This window comes from Aptenodytes forsteri, unplaced genomic scaffold (assembly GCF_000699145.1).
Source record: "Aptenodytes forsteri isolate BGI_AS27 unplaced genomic scaffold, ASM69914v1 Scaffold15, whole genome shotgun sequence".
NCBI lineage: Eukaryota > Metazoa > Chordata > Aves > Sphenisciformes > Spheniscidae > Aptenodytes > Aptenodytes forsteri.
Genome location: NW_008795129.1, coordinates 9,159,726 through 9,184,734, shown reverse-complemented (window position 1 = coordinate 9,184,734; position 25,009 = coordinate 9,159,726). Strand labels below are relative to the sequence as shown.

Genomic DNA, 25,009 nt, shown 5'->3' with positions numbered 1-25,009 from the left:
AAGTAAGAGCTAAAAACAGTTAGAATTTTGAACTTAACGCTGTCCCTGATTTGGATAGCTGATGATTTGTAAGATTCATCTTTGATTATTAGAAGACAAATTCATAGGGCTCCTCTTTTCTCTTTGAGATAATCTTTAAGAACATTAAGATTTAAAACCTGTGATCAGAACCAGGTCTAGCTTTATTAAAATTAATTGCCCAATAAATTAAAAAATACTCAATTTGCATGTAAGTTGGTGTCAGTTACCTACATACTACAGAATACCGAATACCCAAGACATACTCCTGAAAAACTCAAAGAAGAATGCATCCTTTAATAAGGACTATCTTTAAGATTTCCTGTTTCTGTCCAAAAAGCGACATCAGTAAACTTGTCTGAAATTTGATTTTTTTTTTTAGCCACCATCAATTCTTCAGATTACTGCATCATTTAACCAAACATTTGTCTCTTTTCCATTTAAGTCAGAGGTATATTTAGTCTAAATAAGTCAGAATTTCAAGAAGTTTTACTGCAGGTAACAGCTGCACAACAATGAAGAAAAAAATATGGGCACTATACACAGGTAAATCTTATTGAAAAATCCTAGTCAATTATTTCAGCATCTGCCCAAACAAATTTACTGCAACAGTTAGTCCAGAAAGTGGATGCTTGGAATTGGTATTTAAACAGAACCTACTGAACTGGGCATCCCCTTGAGACAAGCCTTAAATATCAACTGTGACTTAACTCAATGTAGTCTAATAAAATAGATAGTTTGTGTAAAATATACGAAATCCCATTGCAATCTTAACCCTTCCTGGCAGTGAGGGAGAGAAAACAGCCTGCCTCTGGCATATGACCAACAGAAAAGCATCTAGATGATTTATGGAAAGACTTTGTTCTGGAAAGAGGAAATTATGCAACTCCAACATGTGACCTTTAGTTTTTCTTAAAGAGTCAGGAGGCTTATGAAAAAAACTCTATCAGTAGGTGCAGATGCGATGCATATGAACTTCAAAACTGGCTTTGCTGGAAGCAATGGATGTGGCCTAGAATATCTCTCCTCATGTAACATACTACCTAGCCCATCAGTCAAAGCAAAACTGAGAGGCATTAGAGACAACTTAATAGAAAAGTGATACGTAGACTGCAGACCATGATATAGGCTTCCAAAGCACGCCTCCTTTAATTGCTACCAACAAATCAATTAGGTCTTTTAGAAACCTGATTTTTTTCTGTGGGAAATTCAAGGCCTTTTGATGATACTGGCCATAAGACTGCTGACCAAGTTATGAGACATCCCGTCTTCTTCCAATAAACACATAGTCCAACAGAAGAAGTCTAGAATTTAATGCGGTTTTGAATACAGCAAAACAACCTTCCATATTGACTTCTGTGTTGTAAAAAAGGTATTTTGCCTCTGTCAAAACCTTGTGAACAGCCTCTGAACAGTCATGACTACAAAACTCTTCTAGCAATTTATTACTAATGCTGTAAAATGCAGTTACATGGTTAATTGCAGTCAACCCCCCGATTATATAAACCACTTTTCAATAGATTCAGATATGAAAGAGGCTGGTTGACAGATGCACATCCAGGCTGAAATTGAAAACATCACACAGGATTGTCTTTACAATATTTTTCTGGAAACTCTGGGGACTAGCACATTAGTGAGGAAGAGCATGAAAACAAGTTGTTTCTCTAGCAAATTAGAAGTGCAGCCATGAAAACCTGTAGACTTGTATTCATCTTCAGATGCCAAATACTAAAACCTTCATTTTCATGTGGATAACAAGTAAGTCTGACAGTAAAATCTATCATATTAGCAACATGCACTGGAAAAGCTACTCTAGGACTATCACAGCCCTTGAACTCTTACTTTTGAGGCAACAGAACTTTTCCTGCTTAAATAATCTGCTTAAGCAATAAAGAGGAACCTAGGTGATGGAGAGCTACTGAATTTATTTCCTGTATAACACATTAGCCCCAAATGCGTATTACTTCTTCAAAAACCAGAAAAGTTAGTCCTTTGTCTGTTGTACACATGTAACATATTACAGTACACAGGCATCGTATTATCCAGTGTGATTTGACTGTTGATCCTAAAAATGTTATTTATCTGAACAAAAGAACTATCAAAAATGCCAGGACACTGGTGAGTAACCAAGAATCTGTTGAGGATATACTCCAGCCTATCAGAGATATCTTAAGAACTTTGAAGTCTTTGGAGGAAGGAAAAAAAAAGAAGGAAAAAAAAAGTCTACACATAGACAAGTGTCCTGTAGACTAAAAGTCAACTACAATTTCTTGAGAACATGACAAAAAAAAAAAAACACCACAAAAAAAACATAAATGAGGGATAAATTTATTGATAGGACAGAGATCTAAATTTGGACAAGAGCCTTCTTTTGTGTTATAGGCAGAAAATAATTTGATTTGGTCCCATTACATAAAATCTCACAAGAGATTACTCCACTTAGGAGAATGTCTTACGGAGTGTTATCAAGCATGTAGTGTTGCAAGATTGATTCTTACTGAAGAATAATTGAGAATAATAACTGAGAGCCACTATCAGTAATTGCAGCCCAACATCTGCCCCTCCCAACCCCGACCCCACACCTCAGAAACAGTCCTGAAAAGGAGCCAATCCAGTAATTGTGGGGATTACATCAAATTTGTCATGTCTTGATTGGAAAAAGCTTTCTGACACCACGGAAGGAGAATAAAGAAGAGAGGGAAGTAGGCAGAAAGGGAAAAATTGGTTTCTGAAAAGTAAGATTTTTCTCATAGGAACATTCGGTTTACAATAATGAGGAAGACAGAAGCTGCTGGGGTTGGATTTACTCTGCTTTATGACTTTGTACTAGAACCCAGAAACCCAAGTTTCATTCTTGAATTCTACACTACCCATCCTTTCTAAACTTGCACAGTCCTGGCTCTCAAAATAAGGTTTTCAGTAATAACCTAAACTACATTAGGAATATTTGGCTACAATCATTACATTCTTCTCATAATAAATAGCCTTTATTTACTTATTTGGTTACTGTAGTCATAAGCAACTAGTAAGACTGACAGAAACACCTTTACTACCAAATCCTGTGGAGACTATGGATGCTGAGCCCCTTCTGAAGAGACCTGGTCATTCCTTCGGCATCAGAAGTTGCTGACTGAAGAAGGGTCAACAAATGCTTGCTAAAAAATTGTGGTTTCTTCAGGGTTAAAAAAAATTCTCTTGCAACCTAGCAATTCTGAAAGGAAATAGCATTTGTTGAAAGCAACAGGAAAGCTAGGAGAGAATAATTCTGCAAAGCTACTTCAGAATCAGATTTGTTCTGCCTAGGCTTGATTGCTCAAAAATATTTTTATATTTTGCCTCATCAGATTCTTGTTTACCCCTAGAAAAAAAAAAATTGCAAATGGCATAGTTTTAGGGACAGAGATTCTCTTATATGAAGCAAGCTCCTTGAATGCTCTTTGAGACTGCTATGCCAGTTATCAAAGACAAACATTTTTAAATCATCATTATCAGTACACCACCACAGGAAATAGCGTGAAGAGCTTTACAAAGGGAAGCTTAAACAAAAGTCATCAAAAACCTAAAAGAAAATTCTATACAAGAACAACCTCAAGTTACACAGCTACAGAGGAGCAGATTAGCATGTACTGCATTTTGCTACCACGCGTTTTGTGAATTGCATTGATTGAGGATTATGCTGCCCTGCTGTGGGAAGACACAGGGACTACGAATTATATACATGGCCTCAGATTTCAGTGGGTAAAAGACTGATATTGTGCATGTGTGTGTTGGAACATACGTAAACAAAGTTTAAAAAAGATCTTGCATCACTATTTGCCATACAATATATTTCTCAATAAGGAACGTCAGTTTCCATTCTAGCAAATATTATGATCTCTGACTTCAGTTTTTAAAATATAACAATTGGCTAGGCATTTTATGCTGGACTTTGGTGGTATGGTATTAGATCGTTTAAGCCAAAGCAATTAGTTTCAGTACAACAGATTGCTGTATTCGGACAAACCAGATACCTTCTCGTGAATATGGCTGATGAAATTAGAATTATGACTCTGTACTTCCTCCTTGCAACCGTTCATTCTTGTTCCTCTGGCAGAAGCTACCGTTGCCACTGCAGTGGCAATGGAATTAACCATGCAAATAGTCCTCATCCATGAAATCAAGGTCAGAAGACTACCAGCAACAGTGTTCCCATCTAACATTACCTTAGAGATCATCAGGAAGGCTCATACAGTCTGTCCCACCAGTTTTAAAGCAAAGCATGAGAATCACTTCACAATGCTACTTTGTGCAACTTTGCATATGCTATTTTCTTCTTCACGAGATCTTGTTCACCCTTAGTGTCCCCTGTGGAGCAGTAGGGACACGTGTGCTTATTTTTATGAAATAACAGAATAACTAACTGAAGAACAGGGAAAACACAAGAGGTGCAGACTGCTGCACCACACAGCTAAATCAACTGTAAAGCCAAAGCATTCCTCCCATTCCAAACCCATCCTATTTCCAAGCTCTGCCATGCTTCATTTTCTCACTCTATATCTCTATCCAAACATCAGTCCTCCTAAATGAAAAGAAACAGAGGAAGACTTTTGCATAATTTTTGTCATTTTAAAATATGTTGTGCAGTTTTTAGTGATTGCTAGAAAAATCATAGTTATCACAAAGAAAAAAATCAGTAAAGACTTTTTAAAAAGTTGTTTTAAAGCTAGCAATCTGTTAAAAAAACCTAAAAGAATGTTTTCGAAACAGTTGGCACCATCTGTTTAACAAAAAAAAAGGAAAAAAATGACTGTAGTTAGCATAAGCATTGCTTAACTCAGCAGACCAGCAAATAAGTTAAAAAACCCATCAATTTATATTTCAATAAAATATGAATTATCTGGATTTTGCCAGAGTGAAATAGACTGTGTCATGGTAATGTGTAACTACATTTGGTAACATTCCTTAGCGCATATTTCATTATTTCTCAACATCTCATAGGTACTCAAAAAATACTTAGCCACAAACCACATTTAATTCCCAAAACTCTGTGGTGAAAGCCAAGTAAACACATTACGAACTGGGCATCTGCTTACCCAAGACCAACACGTGGCATTTATAATTTTGCCAGTTCCGTTACTAACATATCCAAACAGATGCCAAAGGAAGTCATCCAAAGACTTTTCAGGCAACGGGAATGAACTGGCTTTATTCAGAAGCAAAGCATTAAAATCACCTCATGGATGACACGAACATAAAAACACGGTGCTAAGCTTTACAATGCATAGGAGGGGTAAAAGGAAATGTTAAGGCAATAATACAGATGCTCAGAACTAGAAATAGCAACCTCTTACACACATTGTCAGCTGTTAGCAGCTTCTCTTGCACAAGTGCATAATATACACTTTCAGTGAAAAAACTGGGTGCCACCGGACCCTCTTCTCTCAGCAACCTAAATATTGAGTTCGCTGGCAACCAATGCATCCTGTAAAGGCTATTTGATCTATCAGATGATTTTGGTTTTGTTATTATAATAACCAAAACTCAACCGTTGACCAAGCCAGATGGCTGTCCCAAACACGTGCTCACAGTGTATTCTGTGATGTCAGGCAAGATTCAGTAAGGGTAACGAAAACCTAGAATATCTGGGAAAACAGGAAAACCTGGATAATATAGTTAGTATAGATGTGTTTGAGGAATATGGTCCAGACACATCCGCATTGATCTGCGATCCCACAAGGTCCAAATTCATAACATTGGCACTGCACTGAAATAAGCCTCGTGTAACTCACCATGCTGAAGATTGCAGTTCAGCGTATTTCACACACAACCAGTTTATGTCCATCAGGTCCAGCACTAAATCTGAGGTAATATGCCTAAGCGGACCTGTGGTGACACCATCCTGCTCAGGATGCCAAATCCAGGAAAACCTTCTTTGTTCAAGCTCAGTGCTGCAGGAATGTTTCTGGACCCCAGCTAGTCCTGAAAACAGCTTACATGCCACTGCACCTAAGCTAGTCAACCATACCAACTAATAAATTAGCTAACAAGGCTTGCTAGAACTGACTACACATCTATGGCCTGACTTGCCCACTAAACTAGCTAGATAAAGCTGTTGGGGGATGGTGGGGTGGTGGTGGTCACTAGACTGTGAGCAACATTTTATTTTAAGCTTTCAGATTTCATGCTTGATCAGATTAGCCATAGCTAATAGTTTCTGCAGCCTTTTGTTCCTAGTCCTAAGAATATCAACAAAGTGCTCCTAATATAGTGTAACTATAGGAAGATCATATATTGCACCAATATAGTAAACATTCCACAAATTCAATAAATTATACCAGCAAGTAGATACTGGAAGTCTGTATTAATACACTTAGGACTGCGAGGGATGTCATCACCTGGATGTAACTATGAAGACAGAAAACCATGATATAAAACTGCCCCAGTGTAAAACTCGGCTGACCCATGGCATCAACTACCGATGTTGTCTGCTCCAAACCTGTAACTGAATGCTTATCAAGGCAAACAAACAAAAAATACTGAACTTTGTTGTAAGTCCAGACAATGCCCACTGGTCTGACCTTACAGACATGAAGGAGTGATGAAAAAGGCTATCCATCAAGAGGACACTAAAGTCTGTCCGGAGGTGATGGCTGATTTTCAGAAAGAGCAGGGTTCAATTTTACTGCCAGTGGGGCACATTCAAGTAGGTGGGAGAAGCCTTGGAGGTCAGGCTTTATTAATGTGTGAACAAATATTAGCCTCCACATCATCCCCACTGCCTTCCAACAATGCATTTTTCTTGTTTTCCTTTGAGATTGCTAGCACACAAAACCCAACTCATTTCCTCCTCTGTAATTTAATTTGTCTTTTTTTTAGGGGGGGACACATTTTTTCCATTTGAAAGAATCGTATTCAAAATGTCAGAGAATTTACAGACTAGCAATGCAACATGGAAGAGAAGATATGTAGAAAAAGGAAGGGAGAAAACATTTGAATTCATGAGTATTTGACAGCTGAGTAAGTCATGTCACTGAATTTTGTACCAAGCATAATTTCAAATATCTCTTTTCATTTCACTCTATTTTTTAAAGAAATGCCTGATAATGCATCAAAACAGAGTAAAATAAAAAAGTAAAAAAAAAAATAAAAAAGACAATTTTAGTTCTAAAGGAACTTCTAATGAAAAACAGCAGTGGAGACATTTTATTGTGGTACTTCTCTCAATGATTGCATAACAACTTTGGAAAAAAAGTACTCTTTATATATAAAATACACCAAAAAGCTGTGAAAAAAATTATAATACACATTCAAACTTTACCCTTTGACTCCTGGTAATAACATCCTGTCTTCTATGCAGATGCTGCCTATATGGGATCACAGTAAGTCAAGTACATTTGACCTACCGAGCTTAACATGACTGTAAGTGAATCTCAAAGACAGGAATGCAGGATGTATGATGCTGCAGCCCTGATTGATAACTAAGAAGTCAGTTATAAATAAATCTGGAACAGTTGGGATTGAGTGTTGTTTAGCACTTTCAGACAGACATTCAGGGCAACTGGCAGGGGCTTTGAAAGCTGTTTCCTACATTAGAATCATGACAAAAATAGAAGTGAGGCTGCATTCCCTTGTCTTCTGCTAAAATAGATCTTACTCAAAAACATTTTTACAAGTTTGGCGAGGCATAACTAGTCCACTGTCAGATACAGAACAAAATCATAATTGAAGTCCCATGTTGATCTACCATGAATAGTTACTTACTGAATTAATAAGAACACACACACAAAAAAAAAGTGGAGAGTATTAGGAGATATTAGGGACAAGGAGAAGCTGGTTTTACTTTTTTTTTTTTTTTTAACTTGTAAGTTAGATCTTACTCAAAAACATTTTTACAAGTTTGGCGAGGCATAACTAGTCCACTGTCAGATACAGAACAAAATCATAATTGAAGTCCCATGTTGATCTACCATGAATAGTTACTTAATAAGAACATAAGAACACACACACAAAAAAAAAGTGGAGAGTATTAGGGGGACAAGGAGAAGCTGGTTTTACTTTTTTTTTTTTTTTAATTTGTAAGTGACGGTACAATAAGAATTCACGCAAGGAAGAACCATGAATAGTTACTTACTGAATTAATAAGAACACACACACAAAAAAAAAGTGGAGAGTATTAGGAGATATTAGGGACAAGGAGAAGCTGGTTTTACTTTTTTTTTTTTTTTTAACTTGTAAGTGACGGTACAATCAGAATTCACTAGCCAGGAAGACCCTAAAGACCTTTAAATATAAAATAAAAAGGGAAAATCATATTTTACCAACTGTCCTTAGGAATATATTAGATTTTGGGAGGTTTGGGGTGTTTTGTTGCTGGTTTTGGGTTTTTTTGTTTGTTTAGGTTATTTTTAAATTCAAGAACAGATGTTGCATAATAACTAGTGACAGCAAGGCTGAGTTGTGAGAATGGAATGGGAAAGAGGGAGCATGTATGGGTTTTTGTTCTGTTTTTAAGTGCCCCAAATACTGTTTACAGGGCAAGCATTTGTCACAGAGTTCTCTCACCTCCAGCACTTAAGCTTCCAGATAAATTAAATTGGCTTTTATTTGTGTGTTTTTTACAGTCAAAATATATCTATCAAAATATTGTAGGATTAGCTAGTTCACTGACTGAACAGCCCATTGTTCTGCCAAAATAATCAGTGGCCTTAATGAGCAATTAAGAACTTTCAGGGTCAGTGAGAACAGAAAATCTTAACATATAGATCAGAAATTCTATGTATAACTTCATGCTACTGTTTCAGATCATGAGTGAACTCCCAAACTATATCCAAGAGGCACGTGTGACTGAGAATAGAATGTATATAGCATAATACAAACTCATAGGAGAGACTAGGATACAATAAGAGCAATGTGATTTAGCCAAGTAACTCTCCCAAACAGGTTTCCCGTAAACTGTTCTTTCTCAACCAAAACAGGTCTGCAGAGTGTTTTGCTGACAGACATGAAATTGCCCAACCTGCACGCACTCTAAACCACCCTGAACCGAATCAGCTCCAACCTAGAAGCTCTGTGACCTTGGCGCGTGATGCCAGCCTGCCCTCTCTTTAGCAGAGCTCGTTGCTGCGGTTCAGCACCCGGCACACCCCGATGCAGACCTTGTGGTTCTGAGCAGGACCACAGCTGCTTGGGTCAGAACACACAAAGCGGACTCACGCGTCTCTACAAAATACTGCCATCCACCAGTGACTTCCAGCTATTACTCCTATAGTTTCTACAGTATGCAAACTGCAACAAAATCAGCACTAGGAAATTTCTGCAACTTGCCTTCTAAAGTAAGCCTAGTGTAAATTAGGGCATGATTCAAGGACTCCAGGCTTACTGAAGAAATACACACACAGGACCACATTTCAGTCACTGAATTGTGTTTTCTCCGTCATGACAACTGCTGAAAATATGCTTGTTGAAAGAGAGAAAATTCATCATGAAGAGTCAAATCTTTTCTTTGTAATGGAGTGCCACATTGCAGACGTAGTTTCCTTTTACCAGAACAGCCTGCATAAATGTATTTTAAACTAATTACCTTTAGGTGGAAAATACGACTTGCTTTCAGCTTTGTGAGGCCAGTCCACCACAAGAGGTCCAAACCTACGAAAGCTGGCAGTGATTTCATCTACAAAAAACAAATGAGGCACCTTAGAATCCAAAGACTGACAGTGGTAAGGTAACAATTCTTACTTTAAAAACAAAACAAAACAAAACAAAAACCAGACTATTTTCTACACCTATTAAGAACAGTGAAAACTGCAATAATGTACATAGAGGATGCCTAAATATTCTTTCACCTCTATGCTACACATGGCTGCTTAAAAAAGTAATTTTACATTCCACTAATGCAAGTTTGCAGCAGGATTAAATGCAAACATGATCTATCAGAAGTGAATATGCTTCAGCTGCGGTCTATTTCTAATTATAGCCACAAAGCAGGGTCAGATGCAGCCACATGGGACTGACAGAGGAGCTACATGTCAGCACGGCCACTCCTTGTAGCATGCCCTAGAAAGCAGGCTGCATCAGGTCATGCGACTGTGGGGATTTCACCTTCCTCAGTCCCCTCTAGAAATCTGCCTTGAATTACCGATTTATTTCTTTGATTTTTAAGCATCAGTTTAGAAACACCGTGGAACACACATCTCAAACTATCCTATAGGACAATTTTGTTTTACATGCAAATGCTTCAGAAAAAAGTATTTTAAGTTATTTTAAAAAAAAAAAAAATCTTTTTTCTCAATGCATTTATTTATGTACTTTAAAGAAATAATTAGTTTAAAATTGTGTCTAATGTGATGCTAGATAGATCAGAGCAACAATCCATCAGGAGAAAAGTTTGAACAGAAAGGCAGTGGTTTTCCAATTTTCTGATTGCTGTTTGAGATGTGTCCAGTTTATGTGACCCCATGAGCTGCACGTCCGATTTTTCAAGCAACTAGAGCCACAAAACACATATCGCATAACTCAGGAGCTGAAGGAAAAAGGTGTTACTAGAGCAGACCTCTCATGGAAGAGGGTAACAGCTCCCAAGTGGCCATGTTACTTCCTCACAGAATAGGCTGGGCATTTATTTTTGATTCTGAGTGACCCAGCAATGTTCACATCGGTTGTACCTGTTGGCCTGCTTCTTCTTAGAGCTGGGGATTCAGATTACCCAGCAGTCCCTGTATCAACAATCCTGCAACTCATGATGTGACATGAGAACTGCATTTGAGCTGTTTGTAAACCACAGATTGGCAACTCATACTATTTCTTTATTAAAATTGCACGTGGTTTAGCTTCAATTTAGTAGATCAGATTCGGAGATCCCTCTCTTTTCATTATAAGGCATCCTCAGATTCCCTATTGTATGCCAGTTGAAGCTAGATAGTGGTGGATTCCAGCTATAATAAGAAAAATACACCAAAACCTGTCATATTTTTGGTTTGGGAGTCGGGGTGTGTGTGGGCACACACAAGTAGAGCAGATACTGATTGAGATTGAGAAAAAACCTGACCATCCCTACTAAGCTGATTATTATTTTGTAACCATATTAATTGCCCTACATTTGTCAGCTGAACACTGCATATATGCTGGATATAAGAGCTGATTAATTAAAGCCCGATTAATTTTGGTAAGGACTGTATTAACAAAGTCCTTAAAGTCAACCACATCTTTTAAAAAGAACAGGGAAAGACTACGGAGGAGTGACAGTACCCACTAAGTTCCCTTTTTCAGCTTTCCCACTTTACATGCGTGGGAACACATGCTGCTATTGCAGATTAGAAGGCCTGCTATGCAGGCATTTCTGTCTCCATCTCTTCTGATCTACAGTACAAAAGAATGTCAAGTAAATTCTCAGGTGTTGCAGGGGGTGGTGGTGTTTGTTTGTTTTAAATAATGCCACAAGCGCTACAAGTGACATACCTGGGAAAATACATTTGTTTTTATGAAAATCTGACCTTTTTAAAGTAATTACATGAAAGCCAATTCCCACATCTCACCAATGTAACTTATTCACAGTACCTTCATCAATGTCAGGAGGAAGACCTCCAACAAACACCTTTCTAGAATAGCGTTCCACTCTTTCACCATTCTGACAGCGTGTTGGAGAGCTGAGACCCGATGATAAAGACTGATCACCATGACTGTCGTCTAGGAAGCCATCTTCAAAAGGAAAGAGTGAGGACCGACCTGTAACAGATTTTGTAGTATCTATCGTTAACGCTATTTCGTGGAGAATTAAATGTTTCAGTAAAAAACATTGTATTTTCCTTTTACTGTTTTGCTTTAACAGAATTCGCATTAAAGGGCCCAGCTAAGTGGTCCAGTTATCCAAATGATGTTCATTAGTATTGCTTCTATTTTTCCAAGACTATATTATCCTTTCAAGACAATAAACCTAATTGGACTTTAAAACAAACCCTTGCAAATGGCTAGCAGTGAAAACCAACAAGTTATCTGATGAAATTTTGTCACAGCTATAGAAAGAACCTTCGTAAGTTCTACATTTCAAACCGATTCTTAGAGATTTAAATCTTCCGTAACAGATCTTGAAGGAATGATCTTAAAGAGCAGATCCCTCAAGCCATTACACTGCAGAGCAGGACAGTCTCCTTCAGAGTGCTTTACAGGGTCCTAACCACAAGGGCTGCATCACTTCCTCCTCGAGTGAAAGGAGGCCCAGTCTGAGTAAGGGGGCAAACAGCAAAATAAACATAGAAAAGCCTTGTATTGGGGATATTAAACATGTAGGTGAAGCAAGAAGCTTAGTAACAAGAGAAAAAAATCTTATTAAAGAAACCACAAAAAACTTGCACTTGAAGAAAAAAGTTGTTAGCTAGGACAGCCTGTTAAGCTGTTACTCAAGTGTTAAAACACTCTTTCAGTAATAAATTAACAAAAAGCAACATAAATGGCTGCTATTCGGTTTGTTAATGGAAAGTAAAGAATTTATTTGTGACCATCTGATGCAATTAACTTGTTGCTATTACTGCCAAAGTATACACACATTATCTTAAGAACAGATTTATTAACCCAGAAGATAAAGAAATATTCCAAGTCTGTATGTAAGCAGCACTGTAGAACATGCCAACTTTAGAATTTAATAATTCCCTGTACCTGAGTTGAAAAATTAAATCCTGAGAGATGTATAAATGGGAACCCCATCTCAACTCTGAAAAAGCTAATTGTCCCCTCATATCATGGAGGATTGCTCCCAGGGATGGAATTAGAATTAATTGATACAAACAGTTTATAGGGGGGTTAATAACAAATATAAGTAGCAGGGCACATAATTAAATTCAAAGGTAATGGATCACATGAAACTGACTTCCAGCAAGACCTAAGGAAAAATTAATACCATACTGGTATTAACAGCACAAGGAAGTACAGGAAATAAAACAGGGGCAAAGAGAAAAATCAAGACATGCAGAGGGACACTAGTCAGAAAAATGTATACACTGAAAATATCAGTAATAGTCTGAGTCTCCAGTAGTAAAGGACAGATTACAAAAAGAAGCAGCAATGCCACATAGGGAAAACAAGCTAACAAACAAAAACCAGGAAAGATGCTCTGACTGACACAGAACACCAGCCTGATTTTTTATGAACACCAGGTACTGGAGAAGTCTTGATTAGAAAGAATATATTGAATGCACAACATTGACAGAGATCACAGAAGCAAAAATCCACTGATGCAAAAATCCTACTGTGCTTTTAAGTGCCAACATAAAAAACAGGGTAAATGCCACAATCAGAGAAGGATTTAGAGATGCTACTCTTCAAAGCCTAGTGTAACTGGTTGTCAGAAATGGTGGGTTTAGAGCATAAAACAGGAAAGACTATTGATGAATATTCCATTAATGGATAAACAGGTCATGCACATATATAAACATACGCATTTCAGCATAAAAGAGAATACATGCATGGGAGAAATTAGGAAGACTAAAACTGTAAAAATATCAAATCAGAAAAGCCATTGAAAAGTAGGAAATTTGAGAATATCCCTAAGAGATTGACATTAAAAGATTATTTTGCTTCTTAGTAATTTCCACCCCCCCAACCTACTTTTTTGTAAAAAATGAAAAAACCCAACAAACATGAGCCATTAGTGGAAGTTGACAAATTAACAGATACTAGAACGAGGTGTTCAACTAAAATACAGGTCTACAGACAAAGCTGAATAAGTGCTGTGTTCTGAAGGAAATAATAAAAATGGACAGCAGCTTAAAAAGCAAGATATCACCTCTTATGCCAGATGCTTGACAGTCTGGAAGCATTGTACTCATCTTAAGTAAATGCAAAAGATGATCTGAAACTTTATAGTTAAGTATAGAGTTAAATGTATGAACTATACATTTAAAATAATGGAAAGCATACAGACAAGGGAATAGAGAATGATTCTGTCATTCACTGTCTCTTCCAGTAAGGGAAAACTAAAGTGCATTGAACACAATCAGTACATGGCAAGGCTGAAAGCAAGTCAAGCTGTGGAACCCCTTGCCACAGGCTTTTTAGGTGGCTGAAAAGTTTATGTAGGTTCAGAAAAGGGAATGAGCAGGAACAGGAGAAAAACCCATTCTGAAGCAATAAATATTGAGATGTCACCTCAAGAAACCCCCAGAGGCAAATCTCTGTGACAGTATTATGGGAAAGCATCACTAAATGCCCTATTTTTACACTCCTGCACCCCTCCCCTGGCATCTCTGAGTTGTCAGTGTAGCAGAAGAGATTTTGGGCTGATTTCCCATAGCTGTGCTTACATCTGTACCTGAAAAACTGGTTGTAAAAGTTAAAACAATGTACCTAAAAGAACATGACTCAACAGCTCTAAGCATGATACCTACAAAGAAATGCTCGACTCTTTACTCAGAAAAAAAACAGAAGATCAAGTAGAGAACTGATAGGTTATGGCAAGCCCCAAGAAATTTCTGACAAAACCTCTTCTCACTGAAGATGCTTAGTCACAGTGACAGAATCAAACAAATCCAAGTATAATAAACATGAAATGAGTCCCTGCACAGATTCGCCTCTGGGTACTCTGCATATTATCACAATGCAAACAGTAAAAACAATAATAGAGAGGGATATATGAGAACATTTGATAAACAAAACATCATTTTTTTAACAGACTATTGTAGATTTTCATGTTTCTTAAGGTTAAGAAAGCTCAAAACAACATTATAAAACTCAAGGTAATGAAAAAGCATGAATATCACAAACTTTAATATTGTACGAATAAGGCAAGTCACAAAATCCCTAACATTAATGACAAGACACACGCACACACACACAAATCTACTTGTTACTATAGAAAAGCCTGAATTTCACATAGGAAACCATTATTATGGAGTGAAACATGTTTTTTTGGTAGAGTAAAAAGAATTCTGAAAGTCCAGCACATTCAGAACTTGTTTGCCCTGTTTTGTCATCACTACAATTTGTATAAAACAACCTACAGGGTGTTTATCACAATTACTGCCACATTACTATATTTCGCTTCTGCAAGTAAATATGAGTTGCAAGAAGTTAATCGCCTCCAACTGATTCCCACCTCCTTCCCTACTTTGGTGCCATTTGATCAACCTGGAAACACCTGCCACAATCTTAAAATGAAATTAAAACAGTGTTCAGATGCACAGAGAGTATACAATATTATATACTCCGCATACTTCCAATTTGTTTCAGTACCATGAGAGCACTGAAAAAGTATAAGTATTAGGATGCTTTCAACATCTGTTAACAATAGCCTGTTCTCTGGAAGCAGGTAAAAATAGGAAGGTAAGTTTGTGGGGAAAACTTTAATCTTTTCTTTTTGTTTTAGCTATCAAATAAACACTAAAACCAGTCAGCTTTGAACAAAATCAGCTCAAATTCTAACTGTGTTAGTACAGCCCATACAGCCTACTACCTCAATCCATACATATGTGCAAATTACAAGTTACTTATACGCTATCGGCTTGCTTGTGTGGCTAGGTTTGTCTCCAAGCTTCTTCACAAATGTGATGCAAATTCTACATTTTGAAAAGGAAGTGATGTCACATGCACAGCTGTCACAGAACATAGATGAAAAAGAAAATAATGTTTAATGCCAAAGTACCTCAAGCAGATGGCACTGCCCAACTCTAATTGTTAAAAGCTGCAATCTTCACCGTTATTTTCTCAATAAAAACCAGTCTGTTTAAGCTACAGCACAGTACATAAATATAAGGTACATTAGTAGCTTTCTTGGTAGTCAGCGAGCTTGCTATTGTCCATGTTCATTAATCTCTCAGAATAAACTTACATGCAGCACTGTCCATTTGGAAAATATTTTCAGTCTGCTTTTATTTTTTAAGGGTTGCCTATGATGAAATAAAGTTAAAATGTGCTCAAATGTTGTATCTATTATTATTATTATTATCATCATCATCATCATCAATACTCACTGTTGAGGACAGTTACTAGTATTCGTATTCACAATGTTCTACCTAAGGCAATCCAATGTAATACTCAAGCGTAATATTCAATGAAAGGTGTTTCATCTAAGAAAAAAGTATTTTTTAAATGTTCAATGTACTAGTTAAACATTGCAGTTCTACCAAAAAAAACCCCAAACCTGAAAACAATCTTTTTTTTGGAACATTACGCATTTGAAGTCATAAATATGTGTCATGAAAGACTCCTTAAAATCAGTCATCCTCCAGCTCACTAGTAATAGCAACACACTTGAAGTTATCAGCTCAAGATCACCATTGCTTTAAGCTGCTATTAAAAGGGAGATGTTTTGCAAATGAAGAATATGAGATTGATTTATATGAAGCAATTGATCAATCAAATAATGTTAAAATTGGTAACATCATCTTACAGTAAGAGAACTAAATATTTACTTCTCCCACTATTCAGCAAACAAAACATTTAGTAAATACTTTTACCTCTTCTCCGCCCATAGCTCCTGGCTGCATGTAAACACAGAAGAAAATTGTGGGTACAGCTGTCATTAGATTTAGCTCCAAAAGCAAAGAAAATGTAGCTTCTACCTGTTTCTCCCCTCTCTCCTCTTTCTCCCCTCCCACCATAAAGAAGGAAAAGACATTAAAAAAGTGCAAGATGAAATTCAAACAACCCAAGACAAGAGAAAAAGTTTGAAGATGACAGAGCCGGGGGAGAGGGGGAGAAGAAAAAAAAAAAAGGAACATACCTGCTGTGCAAGTTTTCTACATAGCAAAGGTATTAAAAAAAATCAGGCATATCAGACTTACAGTAGTATAAAATAATAATTTAGGATTATGGTTTTAAGAGGCAATCAACTTCATCAACAGTAATCTTAATTAAAAGAATTCATTTTGCATTTTATTAATTAGTTGTGGAGAACATATTTTCCGATTATGTTTCAATTTAAATAATTAACCATCTGTAAATACTAAAATCCTACCAAAACAATATGAACTCAATAGCCAGTATGTTCAGATGAATAAAAACAGATTGACAAAACGTCTTTATAACTACCAGAATAAATACAGCATTTCAATGACACATGCATCAATAGCAAAATCCACAATGTTGTACAAGCATATTTCATGATATAATGGAAAATGCAAAAAGCAGCATTTTTTATCTGAAATTTTAGAATACCAGAAAATAATCTGGAAAACAGTGTCTTCTACACAGGGACTTCAATCTGTCACAAAAGATATCTATGGTCTTCCAAGGTAATTAAATGTGGAAGGCTAGGGATCAGGTGAAGTTTTTCAACAGAAAATGAGCGTAGGCAATAGGTAATAGAACCTTGTCTTGTTTCTTTCTCTCTTCACTGCAATACCATTTGTGTTCCTCCTCCTTCCCAACCCCATCTCATTTCCAAACCTAACACAATGCCTTCTGGTCCTGCCCTACGTGCCCAGGTTTTAGGTGTGATTCCTTTAGCTCTCCCTACACTCCCCCTTAGCCCACTTCATCTAGTTCCCACTCCCTCCTTCTACATCCCAAGTGTCCTCTACCATAAAGCCTTCCATTGTTCCCATTTTTCTACTTCCATCTTCAAATGCACATCCTGAGGTGTCCTACTATACCCCTCAGCTTTCCCTACCTACTTTTCTTTCGCCAGCAATTACATGACTGATCAGTTGTGGCTAGTCAAGGACTACTCATCTGCTGACTGGTCCCCTGGCTGTCACCTCTGAGTGGCCACAGGGGCTACCCAGAGCAAGGCTGAACCTCCTTCAGCACAGGCACTAGTAACCTCTGTTCCACTCAAGTAGCTTCCCTCCTCAAGCCCTGAAGAAACACGGTCTCAGATACCACACACCTCTGTCTTTTTCCCCCACCATCAGTGAGGCCACAGAAGAGCAACTACATGAGTGTTTCATTAAGGGGATTAAAAAAATGTCAAGGGCTATGATGAAGAACTCCTTCACAATTTATGTTTAATGTAAAGACAGTAGGGGCTGTTTGTGTGAACAACTATTCAGCCACAGTGAGGTAGTTGATAAGCCCTGAAACAGACTCTGCTCCTTGCACAGCAAGTGATAGGGAGAATTAATACTAGAGCTGGCTTTGCAGCAAGAATAAAATTAATCCTCCTCCTTTCTAGTTACTGCGAAAGCCGTATTTCGTTACTTATTATGATAGCAAAGAATCACTGTCAGACCTCATGTAGCAAGTCCTGGTCTTGCTAAATGCCCATACACCAAAAACTAAGCATGTATCATTTTGAGAATAATTTATCTGGAAGAGGTTTCTCAAACAACGTTACCAATCTAAAAATTAAATAAAGCAGCATTACTTTAGTATGAGATGAAAAAGACTTCTGTGTTTCTTTTTAAGAAAATAAAGCTTTATACGCTTAATGTAAACATTTAGGCTCTGGACAAGATAACAGTACATGATGGCAGAAATCTACCACAGACTTCTGTAAATTTTAGAATAACCTATTGCCATTCATGTATTATAACACTTCAATGTTATACTGCACTGTATAACATTACTTTTATCTTATATATGCACTCACACACATAATCTTTGTGTCCATAAAAAAAATTTACTGAAGGTATATTTACAATTGCCTGTAAATTCCAGGAGGAAAATAGTGCAATCCACTTAAACAGGAAGACAGTCAGCCTAATCAGCTTTTGCTGATTCAAAAACATTGCATCACATTTAAACACTCAAAGAAGGTGAAGTTTCACCATTGTTGATTATATATTTTTTTTAATATATATACACACACAATTTGAAAATGAACTCAAGTTTATCCAGTATTTACATTAAAATGTTACTTTTTCCAACAAGCTGACAGTTATTCAGCATGGTAACTTAAGAATGTCAACACACATTTTATTATGTTGTTTACACAGGATGCAAAATAAGAATGTGTCATTTCAGACAAGTTAATAAAAAATACCCATCTTGTACATAAGTCAAAGTTCAGAGCACAACAGATTTAATAGAAGGGTCATCAGGTAAATTTCATAACACCTCCAGTTTGAGTAAATATTTTAGAAATTTAGCGATTTAGAAATTATTCTTGAATGAAGACATTTGGGAGCCAATAAGAAAATTATTGTACTGCTACAAACAATGAAGTTACCAGTGTTATGTATCTGAAGTTACTTTCTCTCTTGGGCAATTCCAACAGAAGACAAAAGAAAAGAGACTGGGAGCTCCCAAAATTGTACCACCACCGATGAAGCCACTCCCATATGCTGGTTTTGGTGCCAAGTATGAACATCATTTTGCACAGAAAACCACCTCCTGAAAGGTTTCAAAATTCAGCACAAAAGTGATTCTTTCCTAGGTACCTCATACAACATTACAGTATTAATGAAAACATACCTGCTTTAAGAAGCAGTGAGTGCATTTTCCCATGTAAAATGTGAATTGTTGCAAGCAGGCACTGATTAGTTGTGCAACTCCCAGAATGATCACCTCTGTGTTAGTGGTTCTCCATCCCTTTGCAACTTTCTTTACCTCTGACAGGTAGAAAGTTACATAACCACTGTGTCCCAGATTGCATGTACTCAAATACAAAGGAACAATACATTCTTTTTTACCTCCTGATAACCTTCCTGAAACTATTAACTCACCTCATCCCAGAAGCCGAGTATATTTTTACAAATGTGAAACTGTATGTTGAAGAACAGAACTCTAAGCTTTTAACAAGCAAGCAAAACAAACTCCCCAAACCCCAAATCTTGCAATGCAATTAAGTAAATTTAGCGCTAACACTATTGGAATTCTCAAAAGCCTCCAGCTAAGATTACCCATTGTTGCAATAAATCAAAACACATTCAACTGAAATGCTCCAATTTTAACTGCATCTCAAGGAAAGCTATATGAAACTGATGAAAAAGAACTGCAAACATCTATCTGGCAGTCAAGGGAGAAGGGGTCTACTGGTGACATAAGAACACACTTGTACAATTTCATGAAGAGCCACAAAACTCTTTTGAGATCATAGAATCATTAAGGTTGGAAAAGACCTCTAAGATCATCAAGTCCAACCATCAACCCAACACCACCATGCCCACTAAACCATGTCCCTAAGCGCCTCATCTACACGTCTTTTAAATACTTCCAGGGATGGGGACTCAACCACTTCCCTGGGCAGCCTCTTCCAATGTTTAACCACTCTTTCAGTAAAGAAATTTTTCCTCACATCCAATCTAAACCTCCCCTGGTGCAACTTGAGGCCATTTCCTCTCGTCCTATCGCTTCTTACTTGGGAGAAGAGACCGACAGCCACCTCGCTACAACCTCCTTTCAGGGAGTTGCAGAGAGCGATGAGGTCTCCCCTCAGCCTCCTTTTCTCCAGGCTAAACAACCCCAGTTCCCTCAGCCGCTCCTCATAATACTTGTTCTCCAGACCCCTCACCAGCTTCGTTGCCCTTCTCTGGACACGCTCCAGCACCTCAGTGTCCTTCTTGTAGTGAGGGGCCCAAAACTGAACACAGTATTCGAGGTGCGGCCTCACCAGGGCCGAGTACAGGGGGACGATCACTTCCCTACTCCTGCTGGCCACACTATTTCTGATACAGGCCAGGATGCCATTGGCCTTCTTGGCCGCCTGGGCACACTGCCGGCTCATGTTCAGTCGGCTGTCGACCAGCACCCCCAGGTCCTTCTCTGCTGGGCAGCTTTCCAGCCACTCTTCCCCAAGCCTGTAGCGCTGTGTGGGGTTGTTGTGGCCGAAGTGCAGGACCCGGCACTTGGCCTTGTTGAATCTCATACAGTTGGCCTGGGCCCATCGATCCAGCCTGTCCAGGTCCCTCTGCAGAGCCTTCCTACCCTCGAACAGATCAATGCTCCCACCCAACTTGGTGTTGTCTGCAAACTTACTGAGGGTGCACTCGATCCCCTCATCCAGATCATCGATAAAGATATTAAACAAGACCGGCCCCAAAACTGAGCCCTGGGGAACACCGCTCGTGACCGGCCGCCAACTGGATGTAACTCCACTCACCACAACTCTCTGGGCCCGGCCGCCCAGCCAGTTTTTTACCCAGTGAAGAGTACACCTGTCTAAGCTGTGAGCCACCAGATAACACAGTTTATGAGATAAGCATAGCTGTGTGACACGCAGAAGCACACATCCACACAAGATAGCCCTCAAGGATTCAGAAGGAAAGAGTGACCTAACAACCCTTGCCTATGGTCCTGGAAAGGCAGAGGACCAGAACATCCACAGTGCGACAATGTTGGCAAGAGAAGACAAGTTATGTGGATGATGGAAGTTACTCTGCTGTTTAAAGTTACTCTTGCTCAGTTAACATACATCCTGAAAACCAAGAACACAATCAAGCAACAGGACATAGCTTATTGTATATCAACAAGTAAACCACCTTCATTCTTCAGCTCACTATGTAGGCTGGGAGTAAGTTTGGTTTTGCCCTGTTGTTTGTGTTGGAAGGTTCCAACACAAAAAGGAACATTGTGTAATTTGTGTAATAAAAGCAAACCATGTAAATAAATACCAGAATTGCACAAATGATTTCTGAGAATTATTATTAGCAAGACAGGTGTTCTGCAATTTATTTGAAAGAGATGAAACCAAGTGACAACCTACAGAAAAGAAAGGACTGTGACTAAAACATATTCTTATGAACTTAACTTAGTGCATAACGTAGACATGAACCATATAGCTCAGCTAGAATACCTATGAGAGCTCATATGCAATGCCCTGCTGGGTAAGACCAATGAACCATCCAGACAAGTGTTCAGTCTTCAATAGTGACACTAGAAAGAGCATGTTAGACTGGCCAGTATCAGTGGTATGTTTCTCTCCTATTACCTTAGCATTCACAGTATTTGGATGAAACATGTTAGGAGGCACACTCTCACCTACTTCTAATCCCTGCTTAAAGGCCTTTTGTTAACAATTTGTCTAATGCTTTTTTGAACCTGCTGATACTATCTGATTCCACAAATTCCTGTGGCAGCAAGTTCCAAAAGTAAACTAAAGAAGCACTTCCTTTTGTGGGTTTTAAGTGGGTCTCCCAGAAGTTTCACCAATTGTTCCGTTAGTTCTAGCTCTGTGGAACATGGTGAATAGCAGTTCTGCATTCCCCTGGGATTTTTCAAAGGCTCCATCACATTCACCTTCAGCCTTCTCCTCCCCAAACTGAAGCGTTTCAGCTTCTTTCATCTCTTGGTAACTCAGTACAGTCACAGTAGAGACAGACTATAAGAAAGAACAGTTATAAGATCGAGAGAAAGTTATATTCTAGTAGTTAGCTATTTTGACAATACAAAATAAGGAAAGAGCATAGCTAACTGAAAAAAAAAAAATTAAGCTTCCAAAGGGAATAGAGAAAATTGAAATAAAGCAGTGAAACTGATGTTTGTTATCAGCCTCATTAGCTTTGCCCAAGGCTGCAAAGACAAAAAGTTTCCAAAACCCAAAGTTATGTGCTGTCACCAGTTTAATTTATTCCTATGGAATAGGATTATTCCATAGGAAGGCCATGAGAACACTTTTCTTCAAAAACCTATGCATGCTTTAGGGCTTGTACTGGTTTACTATTCTGTAACTGGGCTGGCTATACTCATATAAGGCTTGTAGTATGCACTGTTCACAATACACTTCAGTTATAAGACAACAGAAAATAAAAATCGGTGGCACTTGGGAAAAATAGGTATCAGTGATGATTACACAAAAGCTCAACCTAGAAATGTGTATCATCTGACATGATTCAATTAAATGCTGACACAATACATCAGTACAAGAAGGCGTAATAATAACTTCTAGTTCAACATCCCTGTGAACCAAGCCTTTGAAGTTAAGAAACACTTGTGAAAACAAAAACCACCTTACTTGATCTCCTGGAGACAACAGATATTAGTCACGTGAAACAATGAGTATCTACTCTAACAGCTTAATCTCTAATTAAGGGTTCAATTTTTATGGATCAGAAACTGTGGGGAAAAGTTCCCCTGGGAAGACAGCTAGCTACAAAGGAGAAAGTTGGTAGAATAATTAACAAGCTTGACTGAAACACAATCACCTTCTTAAAACATTTTTTTATGAAGCCAATCAATCACATGCTGATATTTATTCAACATGTTACTATCACTAGCATCAAGAAAATGTTCTGTATAGAAACCTGAGTATTGTTCACCTACATCAAGCAGATCAAAAGCTTTCAGCAGCTTCATTGTGGCTTAATTAATAACTCATGAGAGAAAACTTTCTGGAGAACCTTTTCAAGCGCATCAAACCTCATTAAAAATCTGATAACTTAAGTCTATAGACAAGCTGATGTACTTCCAGTATCCTCATATAGCAGATTATATTGCCAAATTAATTTGTTGACTTGTCTTTTAAATCAGATTCTAACAGCAACATAAAACTGACAAGCTGTGAAAGATCCTCTTCACAGATTTCAGCAGAGGTATGGACAGGATTAATTTGTGCTAGAGTCTGAAGACTGCATGACACTCCTTACTGGAAGAACTCTGTAAAATTAAGAAACTGAAAACACATTTATTATAATGTTATTAAACTATGTTAGACCATGAAAATAATCTTTCCTGGTTAGGCACGCCCCTTAAAAAATTTTCTTTATTTTAGATTAACTAGAATGCCTAAGCCATGAGATCTTATATGCCAAATAAGATAGGGACTTAAAAATTACTGACATCTGATCTCAGTGAGACTTCTTTTCTGATTTTTTTTCATTACTTTATTGTAATACAGGATTGGATCTGCACGTTGTATATGGGTCAAATAGTTAGCATTTCAAGGAAATAATAAATTTGTGAATCCATAAAACATTAACTCAAAAGAACTAGATCTACCCTCTTTCCATATCATAGGTAAAAGTGAATCTGAGCAGGTAATTTCAAATATAGAAATAAGCAACGCCATTTTTTTGTATTATCACATTTTACTGAAGACTTAACAGAAAGTATTTTGAGATTTTTAAGAACATGCTTTCTTCACTGTTGGTACTTATCTTGTTCACACAATAATGTGTCCACAATATCAAAGATACACATTTCAAGGAAATCTTAAAGACATTTCTTAAATTGACTTAAAATAGCATTATCTCTATGAGGAAAAAAAAAAAAGTCAACATTTCCAGATTTGAAATTTTGGAGCTAGAAGGGCTAAAGAAAAGTTTATTTGACAAGACTGGGAACCTCCTTGATTTACAAAGGTACTAGAATCTTATTTCTAACTTGGAAAACTCATTTGTAATCTTGAAGCACTCAGCAGTTCAGAACAATACTTGCTTTAGGACACTATGAGTTGCCCAATAATTTTCTGAGATCAGAAAGGAAAATATGTCAAGCTTTTTCTTTTGAATAGTGGGTCTCTGAAGTTCTTAGAGATATGGAAGTTTACAAGTGAATTACATGCCAGTGAAAATGAATTGATGAACTGAGAGAAGGTGATAGAATCAAGTATAATTACACAATGTATCTTTGCTATAACAGTATCTCTGTAGCACACACCTTGAACTCACTGAAGAACTCTTTTGCTAAAGTAACAAAAAGCAAATGACCAGAATAATCTAGGAACTCTATTTTTACGTCATTAAAAATACACAGACTGAGATCAAGTATTTGTGTGCATATAACAAGAAACGCAGATGCAAGAAGTGCATGCAACATAGAATTACTATCAATGGATTTGAAGATTTCCTTTGAGTCATCATAAAATTCTGAGATGAGACATATGAATATTGCATCTTTGTAAAGTACTAGACTTCTTTTAAACTTTGGGCCACACATTCAAAGTTCCTTTCGGAAACATCCTTGACTTTGTTCATTTCAGTCAATTAATTTGCGATAATGGACATAAATAAACTTTATTTACATCTTTATGATTTTAAAGGTATCTACCATTCACCAACCTGTCCCAAACTACCCATGTGGAAAAATCATATTTGCAATTCCAGAAAGACAAATCAAAAGTTTCCGCTTTGATCACTGTCAGTCCATGCTACTCTGTCTGAATGGTCAAGGTTATCTAACAAACTGTCAAAATGGGGGGGGGGGGGGG

The 25,009-nt window shown here is 37.5% G+C and overlaps 1 protein-coding gene across 6 annotated transcripts in view; it reads right to left on the bottom strand.

Annotated features, from left to right (window-relative positions):
• The window catches only part of CPEB3 (cytoplasmic polyadenylation element binding protein 3), a 98,913-nt gene that overhangs the window by 22,255 nt on the left and 51,649 nt on the right, over positions 1 to 25,009 (bottom strand). For all 6 annotated transcript variants that reach the window (XM_009277777.1, XM_009277775.2, XM_009277776.2 and 3 more), the window contains exons 5-6: positions 11,551 to 11,718; positions 9,578 to 9,667 (exon numbers count right to left, since the gene is read on the bottom strand). In XM_009277777.1, the coding sequence (XP_009276052.1) occupies positions 9,578 to 9,667; positions 11,551 to 11,718 (258 nt within the window). The remainder of the gene's footprint in view (positions 1 to 9,577; positions 9,668 to 11,550; positions 11,719 to 25,009) is intronic.